At 46.9% G+C, this 18830-nt stretch overlaps 1 protein-coding gene across 1 annotated transcript in view; it reads left to right on the top strand.

Annotated features, from left to right (window-relative positions):
• Positions 1-3735: 3735 nt before the first annotated feature.
• The window catches only part of NT5C1A (5'-nucleotidase, cytosolic IA), a 51833-nt gene continuing 36738 nt past the window's right edge, over positions 3736-18830 (top strand). Inside the window, exon 1 of the mRNA XM_040336963.1 lies at positions 3736-4364. Coding sequence (XP_040192897.1) covers positions 4230-4364 — 135 coding nt within the window. The 5' untranslated portion in view covers positions 3736-4229. The remainder of the gene's footprint in view (positions 4365-18830) is intronic.

Here is an 18830-nt window from a genome sequence, read left to right as displayed (position 1 = left end):
TGGGGACATGACACAGGAGGGGGACAGAGGCTGGGGACAGGCAGCCACTGTTTAATCAATAACAATTGATTAAACAGTGGCTGCATGTGATGGCACAGTGGCTGCGTGTGATGGCACAGTGGTTGCGTTTGATGGGCACAGTGGCGACAATTGATGGCACAGTGGCTGCGTGTGATGGGCACAGTGGCAACAATTGATGGCACAGTGACTGCGTGTGTTGGCACAGTGGCTGCGTGTGTTGGCACAGTGGCTGCATGTGATGGCACAGTGGCTGCGTTTGATGGGCACAGTGGCTGCGTGTGATTGGCACAGTGGCTGCGTTTGATGGGCAGAGTGGCTGCGTGTTATTGGCACAGTGGCTGCGTGTGATGGGCACAGTGGCTGCATGTGATGGGCACAGTGGCTGCATGTGATTGGCACAGTGGCTGCGTGTGATTGGCACAGTGGCTGTGTGTGATTGGCACAGTGGCTGCATGTGATTGGCACAGTGGCTGCATGTGATTGGCACAGTGGCTGCATGTGATTGGCACAGTGGCTGTGTTTGGGAACAGTGGCTGCGTGTGATTGCACAGTGGCTGCGTGTGATTGGCACAGTGGCTGTGTTTGATGGGAACAGTGGCTGCGTGTGATTGGCACAGTGGCTGCGTGTGATTGGCACAGTGGCTGCGTGTGATTGGCACAGTGGCTGCATGTGATTGGCACAGTGGCTGTGTTTGGGAACAGTGGCAACAATTGATTGCACAGTGGCTGCGTGTGATTGGCACAGTGGCTGCGTTTGATGGGAACAGTGGCTGCGTGTGATTGGCACAGTGGCTGCGTGTGATTGGCACAGTGGCTGCGTGTGATTGGCACAGTGGCTGCGTTTGATGGGCACAGTGGCTGCGTGTGATTGGCACAGTGGCTGCGTGTGATGGGCAGAGTGGCTGCGTTTGATTGGCACAGTGGCTGCGTGTGATTGGCACAGTGGCTGCGTGTGATTGGCACAGTGGCTGCGTGTGATTGGCACAGTGGCTGTGTTTGGGAACAGTGGCTGCGTGTGATTGGCACAGTGGCTGCGTGTGATTGGCACAGTGGCTGTGTTTGGGAACAGTGGCTGCATGTGATTGGCACAGTAGCTGCGTGTGATTGGCACAGTGGCTGTGTTTGGGAACAGTGGCTGCGTGTGATTGGCACAGTGGCGACAATTTATGGTGGCACAAGTGGCTGCGTGTGTTGGCACAAGTGGCTGCATGTGTTGGCACAAGTGGCTGCGTGTGTTGGCACAAGTGGCTGCGTGTGTTGGCACAAGTGGCTGCGTGTGTTGGCACAAGTGGCTGCGTGTGTTGGCACAAGTGGCTGCGTGTGACCCCTCCCGGCCCTGCCTACTGTTATCACCTCGGCGGGGAACATTAGACAGCGTTCGTTTGAACAGCTGTTTTCCCCGCTGCGCATAGACACTCCCCCTTGGACGGATCTGTCCAATCGCGAGCAAGGGGGAGTGTCTATGTGACTCCCCCTTGCTCGCGATTGGACAGATCCGTCCAAGGGGGAGTGTCTGTGCCATAGACACTCCCCCTTGGACGGATCTGTCCAATCGCGAGCAAGAGGGAGTGTCTATGTGACTCCCCCTTGCTCGCGATTGGACAGATCCGTCCAAGGGGGAGTGTCTATGCCATAGACACTCCCCCTTGGACGGATCTGTCCAATCGCGAGCAAGGGGGAGTGTCTATGTGACTCCCCCTTGCTCGCGATTGGACAGATCCGTCCAAGGGGGAGTGTCTATGCGCGGCGGGGGAAAACAGCTGTTCAAACGAACGCTGTCTAATGTTCCCCGCCGCGGTGATTAACGTGGCAGCGGCGGCGGTTTCGGCGGCGGGGGTGGGCCTGATTAAAAGGTCCGCCGGGCCGTATACGGCCCGCGGGCCGTAGTTTGCCCAGGTCTGGGATAGAGGGTTAGGGGAGGTTTCAGATACCTTTAGCAGATCACTTGCGGACTCCTTGAATCCAAAGGACAAAAACAGCTTTCTTTTAGCAGACCTTGAATACCTGGATAGGTCTCTCACACAGACCTAGCAACTGGTATGGTTTCTGCATAAGTGTCTCTCACAGGACTTAGCAGCCAGTAGAACTCCTGGACAAGCCTCTCTCACAGACTTAGCAGCCAGTAGCACTCATGGATAAGTCTCTCTCACAGACTTAGCAGCCAGTTGCTAGTTACCTTGATTAGATTTGTAGAACAGCTTCACAGTACCAAAACCTTTAAGCCATCCGGCAGTACTATGAGGGTAGTTTAGCTTAGGTAAGTTCTTCAAACGAGTCACCAGGCCCTCCTGAGGGACCAGCCTTCATCCTGGCTCTCTCCAGCAAAGGGTCCTCCCCTGGATCTCCTCAGCTTGGCTTCTTCCACGCAGGCAAGACAGCCTAGGACCACCTCAGGATAAGTAGGTCCCAGACAGGCTTCTGGGCCTACTTGCAGTGCTTGCAGAGATGTGGACCCTGGCCAGGAGGGCCATGAGGTAAGAAGTGACTAGAGCACATGGCATCTGTCCCATAAATACCCTCTCCCAGAATGCACAGCAGCCAGGAACCTCCTACTGGGCTGTTTCTGGAAAAGTGGATATTCATTACAGCTCAGCTTGTAATGCTCATACTGGCCTGTGGTACAGTGACACCTACTGGCAACAGTGCGAAATGCACAACCAGCCAAGTTCAAGACAGAAGCCAAATAAACTATATACAATCAATCTGAGATGTTTACAGCTCAGCCAAAAACTAAATTTACATTATAGCCCCATTTCTTTAGGAGCAGGGGGCTACACATAAACAGACAATCAGTCATTTCTCCACTGAGAGCCGGTTCACACTTCCGCGGCACGACTTCGGGGGTGACTCTGCAAGTCGTCCTGAAGACGACTTCAGAGGCGACCTGCAAAATGACTTCTGTATAGAAGTCAATGCAGGTCGCCCCGAGCCGCCCCCGAAGTCGTGCAAGAACCTTTTTCTAAGTCGGAGCGACTTGCGTCGCTCCTATTAGAACGGTTCCATTGCATTGAATGGGACGCGAGCCGCCTGACGAGTCGCCCCAGTGTGAACCGGCTCTGAGAGAACCAGGATCTGTGTGTTTACACACACAGATCCCGGTTCTTGCTGTGTCACGAGCGATCGCAGGTGCCCGGCGGTCATCGCGCCAGTTAGGGCACTCGCATCGGCTCCAGGATCGAGAGCGTGTGCGTACCTCCGGTGGCACGCGCCCCTAGTGGCCACAGGGGAAGCGACGTAACATAACGCTTCGCCCAGCCGAACTATGCTGCAGCATATGTTATACTATATTATAAGGCTATTGCCTTTCATACATAGGGAGGCATATTTGTACACTGCATCAATATCATTTGTTCGTACCTTGATTGTGTAATGTTTCTATTTCTCTTTCTATTGCAAAAAAAAAATCAGTACAATTTTAGTAAAAGAAAAAAACATGTTTGCACGCAAATGACATCGATACAAAAACGAGATGCCCCTAAAAATAAAAATGTCAACATTAGATGCTGTTTTACCATAAAGAAGATGTAAATAAAAATGAGACGTAAACACAAGGCTACAGGTCAACAAATACAATAACCAAATGTATTCTTGTCATAAACAAGATGACATCTCATTGATGCAAAAGCTGGGCAGTGACTTATTTGCAGGCTGAATTGTGAACAAATTGTTGCTAGGCTATGGGAGGATCTTTTTTCTCTCAGGAGGCCATCGACTAGATAAATGTTCTTTATATTCATCTCCCTGTTTCTTGTCCAGCGTATAGGAGAAGCAGTGCAGCAGAAGCCTGAGAAGAGGAGGAAATGTTCAGCTGATCAGGGGAGTTACACTCAGTATATATTTATCCTCCCTTCTCCATTTCATAGAATCAGGAGCAAGGCAACACAGGGGGCTTATGGGATGCCATATAAAGACCTGTCACTGGTGAGGGGAGAGGCAAAGGGAAACTAGAAAATTTAAAGAGAGAGAGGAGGAGGATGTGCCAAAGCGAAAGAAGAAAATAGGGAGGTGGAATTTCACTTGAGAAAAAAAAAAAACTGGAGAGCAAAACACAGCGAAAGGGAGAGATGAAAGGGAGATATACAAAGCAATCAGCGGGTGAGATTTAGAAAGGGAGGCAGGAGAACCTAGTGTCAGACTGTTCATCTCCATCACACACACAGCCATTAGCAGTACCCAAGCCCATCGACTCAGCAATCTGCACTGAAAATATGTTGCCTGGCTCTGGGGAGGAAGCTGAGGGAGGACCGAAAGACAGCCATGTCCCTGCACAAAATCCCGAAGGGAAATGGGACGAAGCCAAAGCCTTCTATGACAATCTAAGTTCCACCAAGAAACCCAAATCGGTATGTACATCCTATGTGTCTTATAACTAGATGTTTACGTTCCTTCACCAAGAAATTGCTTAAAATAACGTCATCGCAGTGGGAAAGTTGTTGAGCATGTCCCCAACAAACCGTATGACATCGCTTTTAGTGTATTTTATCTTATCGCCTTTCTCCATATTTCCTATTTCAGTCAGCAGTTCTCAGAAAGGATGGCGTTAGCCTACTAACAGGGAAACTGTGTATGTGAGGCTTGGAGTATCTATACTTTGAGCTAGGGGAAAGTGACAAGCTGATATCTCTAGATCTTATGAAGGTGATTGCTTATGCACAAAGCTGTGTGACCTTCAAATGTGGAATCAGCAGCTGGTGTAAAATTGGCGACTGGCCAAGGTCACTGACCTATGACACTGACCCATTGGAAAAATGGCCCTGGAACTAAATATACACTTGACAATGTATACAGCCAGTGAACATGAATGTGTGTTTATATATAAAGCACATCCAAATTAGTACCGCTTGTTTCATACATGTATAGCTTAGTCATCAATGTATCCACCACCTCTATTCAACTGTTGATCCACCATAATGTATCCCTTGACCTGACCATGTTTAATGAACCACTGTCTATAAGAGATGAGTACTGGATTATTCTTCTATATCCCAGTACACATATACAATTTAGAGTAATATATGTCTACACCATAGGCTGCAAATGGTTTTGCCTCTGCATTAAACAGGGAGCTTGTGAAATATCTTTCCAACCTGAAATATAAGACTTATGCCAACCCAATATATCATATTACCAGTGACAGGTTGTGCATCTCAGTGTCTGTTTACTCATTTTTAAGAATCATTTGTACGTTGAAGGCGAAGCTGTGTATTGATCCTCTGCAGTGAATATAAACCCCCCCCCCCCCTTATATTGCTCAAGCAGTCTTACGTTGATTTAAAGAAACATAGTAAACGTATTTCAGATAGCTCATAAGCTTTGCACTGAGCCAGCAGAATAATCTCTTGTTAGCTGTAACAGATGACAGAAACACCTTGTCACTGAATACTGTATATGGTGATGAAAAATTAAACATGCTTCTTACATAGTTAGGGCTTGTTCACACTTGAATAAATCTCCAATGCCACGTACACACGATCGGTTCTTCCGATTAAAACGGACCGATGGATTTTTTCATCAGATATCCGATGAAGCTGACTTTCATCACTCTTGCCTACACACCATCAGTTAAAAATCCGATCGTGTCCAACGCGGTGACGTAAAACACAACGACGTGCAGAGACAAATGAAGTTCAATGCTTCCGAGCATGCGTCAACTTGATTCTGAGCATGCGTGTTTTTTTGACCGATGGATTTCCCCACAGACGATCGATTTTTTTTAACCATCAGAAAATTTTAAAACAGGTTCTATTTTTTTCACCGATGGGAGAAAAAACAATGGAACCCACACACGATCGGTTTGTCCGATGAAAACTGATTGTTTTGGGGTCGGCGTATTAAGTTACCCTGTAGTGTGTCTAGGGGTGATAGAAGTGAGTCAAAACAGTGAGCAAATGTCCAGACAGTGAATAAAGGTTTTTCCAATGCTTTATTCTCCAAGCCAACACGGCCAACATCAATTAGGAAAAGAAAGGCTGATGAAAGAAAGGGAGAACCTTGCGGTATCAGGCCTGGATATTAATCGAGTAGTCCTTGCTCAATAGAGTATCAAAATTATTACTCGTCGCCACTCTTAGTTAGAGTGGGTAAAGTGCCTCCGGACAGACCTCTCTCACAAGCCTGGCAGCCGAAGTGTCACTCAGGATCTGCTGGGAGGAACAGGTCTCTCTCACAGACCTGGCTCTAGGGCCCCTGCCACAGGCCAATTACTTTAGGTGAACTGAAATGGATGGAACAGAGCGAATCCTCCCAGTGGTCACCGAGTGACAGCAAAGCGTACTTGTCAGCATTCCGGTCACCAGATTCCCGAATCGAACGGCACCCAGCCTGGAATCCTCTCAACAGCAAGTCACTGGGGTCCTCTTTTACCTCCGGATGAGGGTTTGCGTAGACCTGCAATTTTGGCCAGGTGGGCTGCGCTGGCGGGGTCCATGGATGCGCGCACCCTGAAGGTGGATGCCGCACCTGGAACCGGGACCCCACAAAGATTTTAGAACACATGACACCTGTCCCAGATATACCCTTCCCCAGCATGCCTTGCGAGGGAAAACCTCCTCTAATTGGCTGATTTAGCGTAGTGCCCATACTGAAAGTAAGGGGGCGCTACATAATAAAAAAAAAGTTCAATTGGCAGAAAAAAACACTAATATAGAGCATTTTTGTACACAGTTTAGACGAGTTTAGCATTTTCTGCCAGAAAGCTCCAATCAGTAACGCAAACCAGATTTTTTTTTCCTGCCTCTAAACATTGAGCTCAAAATCTGCCTCTAATCCTCCTAGTGTGCATGGACACATAGGATAACATTGAGCTGCTTCTACAGGAAAAATACAAACTGCTGTAGAAGCAGTGGGGTAGATTCAAAGAGCAATTGTGCCTGCGTAACCATAGTTACGCAGCGCAATTGCTTACTTGCCCCGGCGTATCGAATGCTCCTGATTCAGGAACCTCGATACGCCGACTGCAGCCTAAGAAATGACTGTAAAAAAGAGAAAAAACTGCGCTAATCTAAAAATATAAAGTGAGCGGCTACACAAGCAATATGACAAAAATTGGATAGAAACAGTGAAAAAATATGCAGCGCTAATAAAACACTTATAAGGAATATACAAGTGAAAACCATGCATTAATGTGATAAGATCACAGTAGCCTGTGAATAAGTGTCCATTTAAAAATGAAAACAAAACACAAAACAAAAGTCCATCAATAGGGGGTGTGTGGCAACATCCTCATCTTAGGAAAAACCTTCTGCACAGTAAAAACAGGAGTAGATGGAATACTCTTACCGAATAACGTGGATCTGCTTGTCAGCGACAACAGATTGTAAACGCATGGAAGGACTCCACTCGAATCTTCTCGGCTGGCCGATGGCCCAATAGTAGACTCACCACAGGATATCCCGATGGATGGCTGTAAGCCTGGACTGGAACCTCACCGTGGGTGTACTTGCTCCAACTCAGATTCGTAGACATAAACAGAAGGTCAGCTTGTTGAAAAGCGACAAACGAAATTGGATAGAAGCACTAAGAAATTACTGGCATAAGGCTCCTTATACCGCCATATCTTAGGCTGCATTCTTACGCAGGCCGCTAGGTGGCATTCCCGTTGTGGTCAGCGTATAGTATGCAAATTGCATACTAACGCCGATTCACAACGTTGAGCGAGCCCTGCGTACGCAGTTTATGTTGTTTCTGTCCGTCGGGTTTCACGTAAGGCTGCTCCTGCTAATAGCAGGGGCAGCCAATGCTACGTATACCCGTCGTTCATGCGTCGCAAAGTTTAAATTTTACGTTGTTTGCGTAAGTGAATCGTGAATGGCGCTGGACGCCATTTACGTTCACTTTGAAGCAAATGACGTCCTTGCGACGTCATTTGCCGCAATGCACGTCGGGAAAGTTTCCAGACGGAGCATGCGCCCTACGCTCGGCGCGGGAACGCGCCTAATTTAAATAATTCCCGCCTCCTACGGGATCATTTACATTAGGCGCCCTTACGCCGGGCATTTTTGAGGAGCGCCCACGCAAATTACGTGGCTACTGCTTCGTGAATGAAGCGTAGCACAGTTAATTTGCGGGGGCGCAGGGCAAAAACGGTACACTGCGCCTCCATAAGGAGTGCGCAGCGGTACCTGAATCTCCCCAGTGATTAAGCCAGTGTGTATGGAACCTAAGGCTCTGTTTCCACTACTGTGAGTTGTTGTGTGACTTGACACATGTGAAGTCGCATGACAAGTCATAATCCATGTATTTCAATGGTCCCCATTTTAATTGGTGCGACTCAAGTTGCAGCGACTCCAAAAAAGGTTTTGTTCTGACTTCAGTGGGACTTGCTCTCGCATGGTTCTCACCGGTCGCATAGCATCGCATCAAAAATCGCATTGCAAAGTCGCACTGTAAATCACGCAACTTTGGGGTCGCAATAGTGGAAACCTAGCCTTATGGTGTGTTATTGCTGTGACTATTTCCATCTAGAGTGACCAATACTTGTGTATATCGATGAACAGTGTAGTATGCACTGATCCATCATCCCACAGCCCCCCACAGAGATGGATTATACCTATGAAGGCCTGTCAATGAACAAGCCATCAGCGCACACTCATACAAATCCTAATCAACAGTGTGCAAGTACGCAACTATCTTTGATAGCACTGTATGTCATGTCAGATGCGCTGTAAAAAAAATCTATTATATCTAAGCAAGAAAACAATTTTTAACTGTCAAGATAATCTAATTATGTGAAATGATAATTATGGCCACATGGCTTTTGACTGTAATGACCTAAGCAGCATCTTCAATGAAGTTAAGGAGACAATTTAATGATTAATGCAACTGATAAAGATAGTAATGCTGTATCTAGGAAATTTAGACACCTTCAAGTCTGGCTTTTTTGAGCCAATTCTATTAAAGTCAAAAGATGGGCGACAAACTATGGTACCTAAAAATCTCTAACCAGGTTAGAGGTAACGATCGCGGCAATACCTCACATGTGTGATATGCAGGCGCGACTTATGGGGGCGCTTTAAAATACATTTTATTTTCATTGTCTCTTAAAAAAAAAACGAAATTCTGATCATTTTATTGCTATCACAAGGAATGTAAACTTCCCTTGTGACAGTAATAGGTGGTGACAGGTATTCTTTATGGAGGGATCGGGGGTCTAAAAGACCCCAAATCCTTCTTTTGCACTTCAAAATATTCAAATCGCCAAAAACTGCGGTTCTGAATACTGTCATTTCTTTTAAATCGGCAAAGGAGACTCGATCAAAGCCGTTTTAGGAGGCGGGAGTGGGGACGTCCCCTCCTGCTCTTTTAGGATAACAGCCAAGCAGCGTTTAGCCGCATCAGTTGTTATCACTAAAAAGCCAACTGCTGGCTCTAAAAAACGGTACTGGGGTAATAGCTGCAGCTGCACGCATTACCCCAGTTTAACCCCTTCTTGGATGCTATAAGGGAGTATGGAACGCCCAGTTGATTGAAGCACAATGTACACGGGACCCAAACTATATACAGGGGTAGATCCACAAAAAAATTACGCCAGCGTATCTATTGATTTCAAAATTCCCGCGTCGTATCTTTGTTTTGAATCGTCAAAACAAGAAACGACGGAATCTCGGCTAGATCCGAGAGGCGTACGTCTTCGGATCTTAGATGCAATTTTTCGGCGTCCGCTAGGTGGCGTTTTCGTCGTATTCCGCGTCGAGTATGCAAATTAGCTATTTCCGACGATCCACGAACGTACGCGCGGCCGTCGCATTTTTTTACGTCGTTTCCGTTCGGCTTTTTCCGGCGTATAGTTAAAGCTGCTATATGGTGGCGTACTCAATGTTAAGTATGGCCGTCGTTCCCGCGTCTAATTTTAAAAAATTTACGTCGTTTGCGTAAGTCGTCCGTGAATGGGGCTGGATGGCATTTACGTTCACGTCAAAACCAATGACGTCCTTGCGACGTCATTTAGCGCAATGTACGGTGGGAAATTTTAGGGACGGCGCATGCGCAGTTCGTTCGGCGCGGGGACACGCTTTATTTAAATGAAACACGCCCCCTACCCGCCACATTTTAATTCCGCGCCCTTACGCCGCGAGAGATACACTACGCCGTCGTAACTTACGGCGCAAATTCGTTGAGGATTCAAACTAAGCCTAGGTAAGTTACGGCGGCGTAGCGTATCTTAGATACGCTGCGCCGGTGCAGATCTATGTGGATCTGCCCCACAGTCTCTGTATATACACCTCTACACTTAAGCTCCAGCACAACTCTTGCTTGCAAACTTTCTCTCCTTAACACCTCCAGCACATCACTTGCTTGCACTTCCAGGACAAGCTAGCACTGATTTGCAGGCCTGATACTGGCTCAGTCAGGCCTAAATTAGATGTCCTTTGCAGGCAGGGACCGTGGGCCCCTTTGGTGTAGTAAAAAATGTAGAAAGTCCCAGTGCTATCTATCCTCATGGCTACTGCTCCCAGTACCACCTCTTCAGGCACTGCCAGCCCTCCTGACTATAGCTGCCTCTCTTCACTGCCCATGCCACCACAGTCCACTGCACTGGCTCTGCACCCATCCCAGACTGTAATTTCTCAGTCCTCTCCTGGCTGTGTCACTAACCAGTCCTTGGTTGTGACCTGTTCCTCTCCTGGAGACTTTGTCTGGCAGTGCTCTGCTGCTGTCCTCTCTTGGTCCCGTGTCACCTGTCCAGGACACCTCCGTCTGTCATAAGAAGGGTCCTGTCCGACCCGAGCCGAAGACCCAAGGTCACCCCCCTCCCAGACTGGAAAGCTCCCTCGAAGGCCACGACAGCCTAGCACTCCATCTCTAGCTTCCACCCAAACAACTCCTCCTCCACTGGGGACCCTGGATATTTAAGGATGCCTGCCCCCTGCCAATCCAGGTTGGGGATAGGTCAGAGCTCCTCAGAATACCCCAAACAGCTCCACCTTTCCTCTCCTTCTTCCTTCCAGAAGATACTAGAATATTCTGGAAAGAAGTGGGAGGTCTTGGTGATGCTGCCTGTGAATCACCAGCTACATGTGGTAAGTGTATTACCTTTGGAGGATTCCCATACAAGCAATAAGAATATTATCTGGAATTTCGATCTGCAAAGATTTGGGTTTTTCAACAACTTTTTTTAAAGTGGACTATCAGTTATCCTACATCCTGCGTTTTTTATTGACACAAGTGGAACTGTTATATCTATACATGAACTTCCTAAGCGTTACTAATGTTTTAATGATTTATTTATTTTAACATATTTTTGATGGAGTCACCAGCTCTGCTGTGAGTTGCTCCCAACCCAGATCAAAACACACCTAGGCTTGGTTGCCAGCCAAGCCTGGAAATTGACCTACCTACCAAAAAAAAACAACTCTATCACTTCCAGCACACTAGAGGGTGCTACAATAATAACGATGACCCAGGGTGACCTTAGATATAGTGGCTAGTACCTATGATTTTTTTTTGTATTTTATGAAAAAAATACAAATCTGGCCTATAACAGCTGTCAGTCATTATCAACTTGCATATAGAAAAAATTTAATAAAGAGAGATTAAACAAAAAAAACTTGCATATAGCTAGCTTATTACACTGCATAAATCAGTCTGTTTTGGGAAGTATACTGTAATTAGTCTGATTAAATCACATGTAGGCTCCATTGTCCTACTAGCACTCAAATCCTGCAGAGTGTCTATAGCCAAAGGGATAAACTAGCACACAGGATGGACTCAGGCAACACACAGGATACAAGGACTAAAGGAAAGACTACAGCACTAGGGAGAGGAGGCAGAGAACAAGAGTGTAGCACAGGACAGCGGGGGAAGCTGAGCAATAGCGCATAGAGAGATGGACACAACAAGCAGGAATAGGGGGCAAAGCCAAACGACAAACAATACTGTGGAGAGACCCCACAACAGAAAATTAAGGGATACACTGACAGGAACTGAAGGGAATACAAGAGCGCAGCAAGAAGATAAACACAGAGAACAACAAGATTGAACACACAGGGGCAGATCCACAAAGCAAGTACGCCGGCATATCTACTGATACGCCGGCGTACTTTCAAATTTCCCACGTCTATCTTTGTTTTGAATCCTCAAAACAAGATACGACGGCATCTGGGTTCGATCCGACAGGCGTACGTCTTCGTACGCCTTCGGATCTTAGATGCAATTCTTCGGCGTCCGCTGGGTGGCGTTCCCGTCGTATTCCACGTCGAGTATGCAAATTAGCTATTTCCGACGATCCACGAACGTACGAGCGGCCGTCGCATTCCTTTACGTCGTTTCTAGTCGGCTTTTTTCGGCGTATAGTTAAAGCTGCTATTTGGTGGCGTACACAATGTTAAGTATGGCCGTCGTTCCCGCGTCGAATTTTAAAAATGTTATTTTGTTTGCGTAAGTCGTCCGTGAATGGGGCTGGACGTAATTTACGTCCACGTAAAAACAATGACGTCCTTGCGACATCATTTAGCGCAATGCACGGCGGGAAATTTAGGGACAGTGCATGCGCAGTTCATTGGGCACGGGGACGCGCTTAATTTAAATGATTCACGCCCCCTACTCGCCGATTTGAATTACGTGCTGTTACACTGCGAGAGATACACTACGCCGCCGTAACTTACGGCACAAATTCTTTCTGGATTCAAAGCTTTGAAAAGTAAGTTACAGCGGCGTAGCATATCTCACATACGCTGCGCCCATGCAATTGTACGAGAATCTGCCCCACAGAATACAAGTGTACAGAAGAAGAGAAAAACGCCAGAGGAACAAGGAGGTCCGGTTTCAGCATGGAGACACGTTACTCGAACACTAACCCACAATTGCAAACGCTTAATACCTAGGTTTAGGGCAGATTGGCAAAAACAGGGGGTAAAACTGGTGCAGCAACAATGTACATGGAACTGTGAGGCCCCGTACACACGACCGAGTTTCTCCGCAGAATTCAGCCAGAAACTCGATCGGAGCCGTATTCTGCCGAGAAACCCGGTCGTGTGTACACTTTTGGCTGAGGAAGCCGACGAGGAACTCGTCGAGCCAAATAGAGAACATGATCTCTATTTCCTCTTTAGTCAATGGTGGAAACTTTGCTCGCCTAGATCCTCCGCGGCTTCACAAGGAACTCGACAAGCAAAACGATGTGTTTTGCCCGTCGACACTCCCAAAGTGAGGAGAATTCCCCCTCCCCTTATGCTGCGTACACACACAACGTTTTGTTTCCGTCGGAATAAACTTCAACGGGTTTTTCCAACGGAATTCCGCTCAAGCTGTCTTGCATACACACGGACACACCAAATTACGACCGTCAAAAACAGGGTGACGTACAACACTACGACGAGCCTAGAAAAATTAAGTTCAATGCTTCCGAGCATGCGTCAAATTGTTTCCGAGCATGCATGTTTTTTTCTCCGACGGAATTCCATACAGACGAACAGAATTTCCGAATGATGGTGGTTAAGGTCTGAAAAAAAGCGTTTTTTTTTTTCGATACGGCACTGCATCGCTTTAACTGACAATTGCTCGATCATGCGACACTGTACCAAAACAAAATGTATGTAATAAGCGTATATTGATTGGTTTGCGCAAAAAATATAGCATCTACAAAATAGGGTTAGATTTATGGCATTTTTATTTTGTATTTATTTTTTTACTGGTAATGGTGGCGATCAACGATTTTTATCAGGACTGTGACATTGTAGCAGACAGATCGGACACTTTTGACACATTTTTGGGACCATTGACATTTATACAGCAATCAGAGCTATAAAAAAAGAACTGATTACTGTGTAAATGTCACTGGTAGGGAAGGGGTTGACACTAGGGGGCGATCAAGGGGTTAAATGTGTGTTTCTTACTGTGGGGGATGTGACTGACTAGAGGAGAAGCCAGATCGTTCTTCCTAGTCAGTAGGAACAGATGATCTGTCTCTCCTCTCTTGATAGAACCAGGATTTGTGTGTTTACAAATGGCCGTTCTGTTTCTTGTGCCCACGATCGTGCATGGCCAGAGGTCATCGTGACCACTGGCCACGCGCATCGGCTCCCCCACCGTGCAGCGGCGAGCGCGCGCCTGCTTTAGCTGTTTAAAGAGCCAATGTACAGCTACAGCGGTTTGTGGTTAAGGTGGTAATTAACTGCTTGCCGACCAGCCGCCGCAGTTATACGGCGGCAGGTCGGCTCTGCAGGGCGAGATCACGTAGCTATACGTCATCTCGCCGAGCAGCCAATAGGGACACCTCGCCGAGCAGCCAATAGGGACACGCACGCCCCCCGCTTGCCCCTGGCGCCGACGCGCATGCCCGGCGGTCGGGATCACTGCCGGGCACCCACGATCGCTCGTTACAGAGCAAGAACCGGGAGCTGTGTGTGTAAACACACATCTCCCGGTCCTGTCAGGGGGAAAATGACCTATCGTCTGTTCATACAATGTATGAACAGCGATTTGTCATTTCCCCATGTCAGTCCACCCCCCCTTCAGTTAGAACACACCCAGGGAACATGATTAACCCTTTCCTCGCCCCCTAGTGTTAACCCCTTCACTGCCAGTGGCATTTTTAAAGTAATCAATGCATCTTTATAGCACTGATCGCTATAAAAATGCCAATGGTCCCAAAAATTTGTCAAAAGTGTCCGAAGTGTCCGCCATAATGTCGCAGTACCGATAAAAATCACTGATCGCCGCCATTACTAGTAAAAAAAAATATTAAGAAAAATGCCATAAAACTATCCCCTATTTTGTAAACGCTATAACTTTTGCGCAAACCAATCAATAAACGCTTATTGCAATTTTTTCTTAACAAAAAATATGTAGACAAATACATAACAGCCTAAACTGAGGAAAAAAAACATTTTTTTTATATATTTTTGGGGGATATTTATTATAGCAAAAAGTAAAAAATATTATTTTTTTTCAAAATTGTCGCTCTATTTTTGTTTATAGCGCAAAAACTAAAAACCACAGAGGTGATCAAATACCACCAAAAGAAAGCTCTATTTGTGGGGGGGGAAGAGGACGCCAATTTTGTTTGGGAGCCACGTCGAACGACCACGCAATTGTCAGTAACAGCGACGCAGTGCCGAATCGCAAAACTTGGCCTGGTCTTTGACCAGAAATATGGTCCGGGGGTTAAGTGGTTAAACTCTGTGCATTAAATTAGCCTCGGAACCTGTGTAATTCATATATGTTTTCTTTTAAGGTTAGGTTCACTACTATGCATTTTTTTGTACGTTTTCAGTTTTGCAGAACTACACTACAGTCCATTTAACATGGTTTCCTATGGGTCATGTTAACATCTATGCGGTTTATGGTTTTTGGTTACATAGACTTCAATCAATGAATTAAAAACGTGTGTAGCATTACCCCCAGTGGAGCTGCTGGATTTTTGGGCGGCGTGTTACCTCGTGGCTCCTCTGAAATTCCTAGGGGTGAGTGATGCGTATTGCATGTAGTAGAAGTAAAGGAATGTCCAGACAGGTGCTCTTTGCTGTGCTCTATAATACTCAGCCGGGTAAAAAAAGTAAACTTGTGGTGAGGAAAGTAAAGCTGAAGAAGATAGGAGAATAGCAGATTCAGGCGTAATGATAGGAAACAGTCCTGCTCCCAAATGTAACACTTCTTATCGCCACTCCTGCCGCAATGGGTTTAGTGTACCCGGACAGGCCTCTCTCACTGACCTGGCAGCCGGAGTATCACTCGGACAATTGTAGGATAAAGTCTCTGCCACAGACTCTCCTTGGTGAACTTGAACTTGGGAGAAAGTCTCTGCCACAGACCCCTCTCAATAAGCCTCAGAAGGACACCATCTGCCACAGGTCACCTCTGGGTTGAATTCTTGGAGATATACCTCCTTAACCACTTCCCTACCGGCCCATAGTAAAATGACGTCCACAAAGAACCTCTGCCGTTCAGAGTGGACGTCATATGACGTCCTGGGCTTTGTGGGGGGGATATCTGAATGATGCCTGCAGCTAGAGGCATCATTCAGATATCCTTCTCTTGTGCCGGCGATTCTGCACAACGTAAGAACGATCATAGCGGCGGTTCCGCCGCTAGATCGTTCTTACAGGCGGCGGGAGGGGACATCCCCCCCTCCCGCCGCCATCCGGTGCTTCTCCGGGCTCTCCCGTGCCATCGGGGGCCCGGAGAACGAATCGTCCGGCGCTCGCAGGAAGCATAGAGATGACTGGTGACCAGATGGTCACCAGTCATCTCTATGACCGTCGGAGGACCCGGGCGCGATGTGATGACGTCACGCCCGGGTCCCCGTAAGTAAACAAAGCCGCGATTGCGGCTGCTAAGCAACGGCAAACATGAGATCTGTGAATTTTTTTTCACGATCTCATGCTTTCAGGCCTGGAGGAGAGATGTGGGGTCTTATTGACCCCGCATCTCTCCATAAAGAGTACCTGTCACACACATTCCTATTACAAGGGATGTTTACATTCCTTGTAATAGGAATAAAAGTGATAAAAAAAAAAAAGTGTAAAAAAAGAAATAAATATGTAAAAAAAAAAAAAAGAAATACATTTTTTTTAAACGCCCCTGTCCCCAGTAGCTTGCGCGCAGAAGCGAACGCACACGCAAGTCCCGCCGACATATGTAAACGCCGTTTAAACCACATATGTGAGGTATCGCCGCGTGCACTAGAGTGCCAGCAACAATTCTAGCACTAGATCTCCTCTGTAAATCTAAACTGGTAACCTGTAAAAAGCTCAAAGCTTTGCCTATGGAGATTTTTAAGTAACGAAGTTTGGCGCCATTCCACGAGTGTGCGCAATTTTAAAGCGTGACATGTTAGGTATCTATTTACTCGGTGTAACATAATCTTTCATATTTTACAAAAAAATTGGGCTAACTTTACTGTTTTGTTATTTTTTGAATTCATGAAACAATTTTTTTCCAAAAAAAAGGCGTTTGAAAAATGAGTGCGCAAATACCGTGCAGAATAAAAGGTTTCAATGACCGTCGTTTTATTCCCTAGGGTGTCTGCTAAAAAAACATATATAATGTTTGGGGGTTCTGCGTAATTTTCTAGCAAAAAAATGATGATTTGTACATGTAAGAGAGAAGTGCCAGAATAGGCCTGGTATGGAAGTGTGTATAACTGCCCTGTATGGAAGAGGTTAAATAAGTTACGTCTGGATCTCCTTCAACTTGTCGCCCAGGTACCGACCGACAGGTGATCAATCCCTCGGTGTCCGGCTACCTCGATCCCCGGTGGTTTGTCCAGGCCCATTTGGACCGCCAGCCTCTCAATGACTCCCCACCGAACAGCAGTACAGCTTGGGATCTTCAAAGTGGGAACCCAGTCACTCACTGGGTCCCCGTTGCTGTTCAGATGCTCCGGGCCAGCAGGGCCCCGGATCCAGGAACTCCACGTGGCACGCACGCCAGGTAGGCCATAACGCCGGGGCGCCGTGATGTGGCCACCTTAAAGGTGGGTGCCACAATGGACGAAAAAGACCCAGAACCAATAGCGTCTACCCCATAAATACCCCTCCCCAGCATGCACAGCGAGGACAAACCCTCGTGATTGGCTGCTGGAAAAGAGCACCCAAACCTTGACTCCACTGCTGCCATCTGCAGCACTGGGGCTGGAAGAACACCCCAGCACAGCAGAATGGGCTCACAGCTGAGACAGAGACCGCATTTTGCTACTAACAATCTGGATCAGAGTTTAACTACACTCTGATCTACCCTTAAATTTAACTAGCTCCAGTCCTGTAAAGTACATAGGCACTACATGCATTGTATTGCAAAATGCACCTGAAATATGCAAACTGCAACCTGCATAGGTGTGAACCAGGCCTTAAGGGATGAGGTAGCAACCCTAGGCTGCCCCCATAGATACAATGGAGAGAATCTAGCCACCCAGGGGGAAAGCGTAATACAGACATCACATTTAAGGACTGGTAAGCTGCATATTGCATATTGCATATTTCTTCAGTGTAAAGTTGTTGTTTTAGAAATGAGAGAGAGAACTTAGGGTCAGATCCACAAAAGGGATACGACGGCGTATCTGCTGATACGCCGTTGTATCCCTGTTTCTATCTATGCGACTGATCCACAGAATCAGTTACGCATAGATAGGCAGAAGATCCGACAGGTGTAACAGTTTTACACTGTCGGATCTTAGGATGCAGTACCGCGGCCACCGCTGGGGGCATTTCTCGTCGTAATCCAGCGTCGGGTATGCAAATTAGCACTTACAGAGATCCACAAAGCTTTTTCCCTTCGTTAAGTCTCCGTAAGTGTTAGTTTGCCGTCGCAAAATTAGGGCTGCTTTTACACTTAGTACACCATGTAAAAGTATACCCTTCTTTCCTGCGTCGCTGTCAATTTTTTTTTTAAACATTTTTTTTCCCGCCGCATCTCTTTTTTACCCGTCGCGATTCACAAAACTCGGCGCGTAACGTAACGCAAAGCATGTCGGGAAAATAGCGTCGGGAGCATGCGCAGTACGTTCGGCGCGGGAGCGCGCCTAATTTAAATGGGACTCCCCCATTAGATTGGGCCCGCCTTACGCCGGACGCATTTAAGTTACACCGCTGCAAATTTCTAGGTAAGTTATTTGTGGATCGGGCACTTAGGTAGAAATTTTGCGGCGGTGTAACTTAAATCGGAATATTTAAGTTGCGCCCGCTGTACGTGGATCTGGCCCTTAAGCCTCATACACACGATCGGACTTCCATCTGATAAATTCATGTATTTTTGTCTGAAGGGCGTTGGCTGTGAACTTTCAGCCAACATACATGAAACTACGTTGTTTTTCAGCTTTTTAACACCACCCTTTGGGCAACTTCTGCTGATGTTGCCTGATGGTTAGCATTGGT

This window comes from Rana temporaria, chromosome 2, assembly GCF_905171775.1.
Source record: "Rana temporaria chromosome 2, aRanTem1.1, whole genome shotgun sequence".
Lineage (NCBI taxonomy): Eukaryota > Metazoa > Chordata > Amphibia > Anura > Ranidae > Rana > Rana temporaria.
This window is presented reverse-complemented; position numbering and strand designations above follow the sequence as displayed.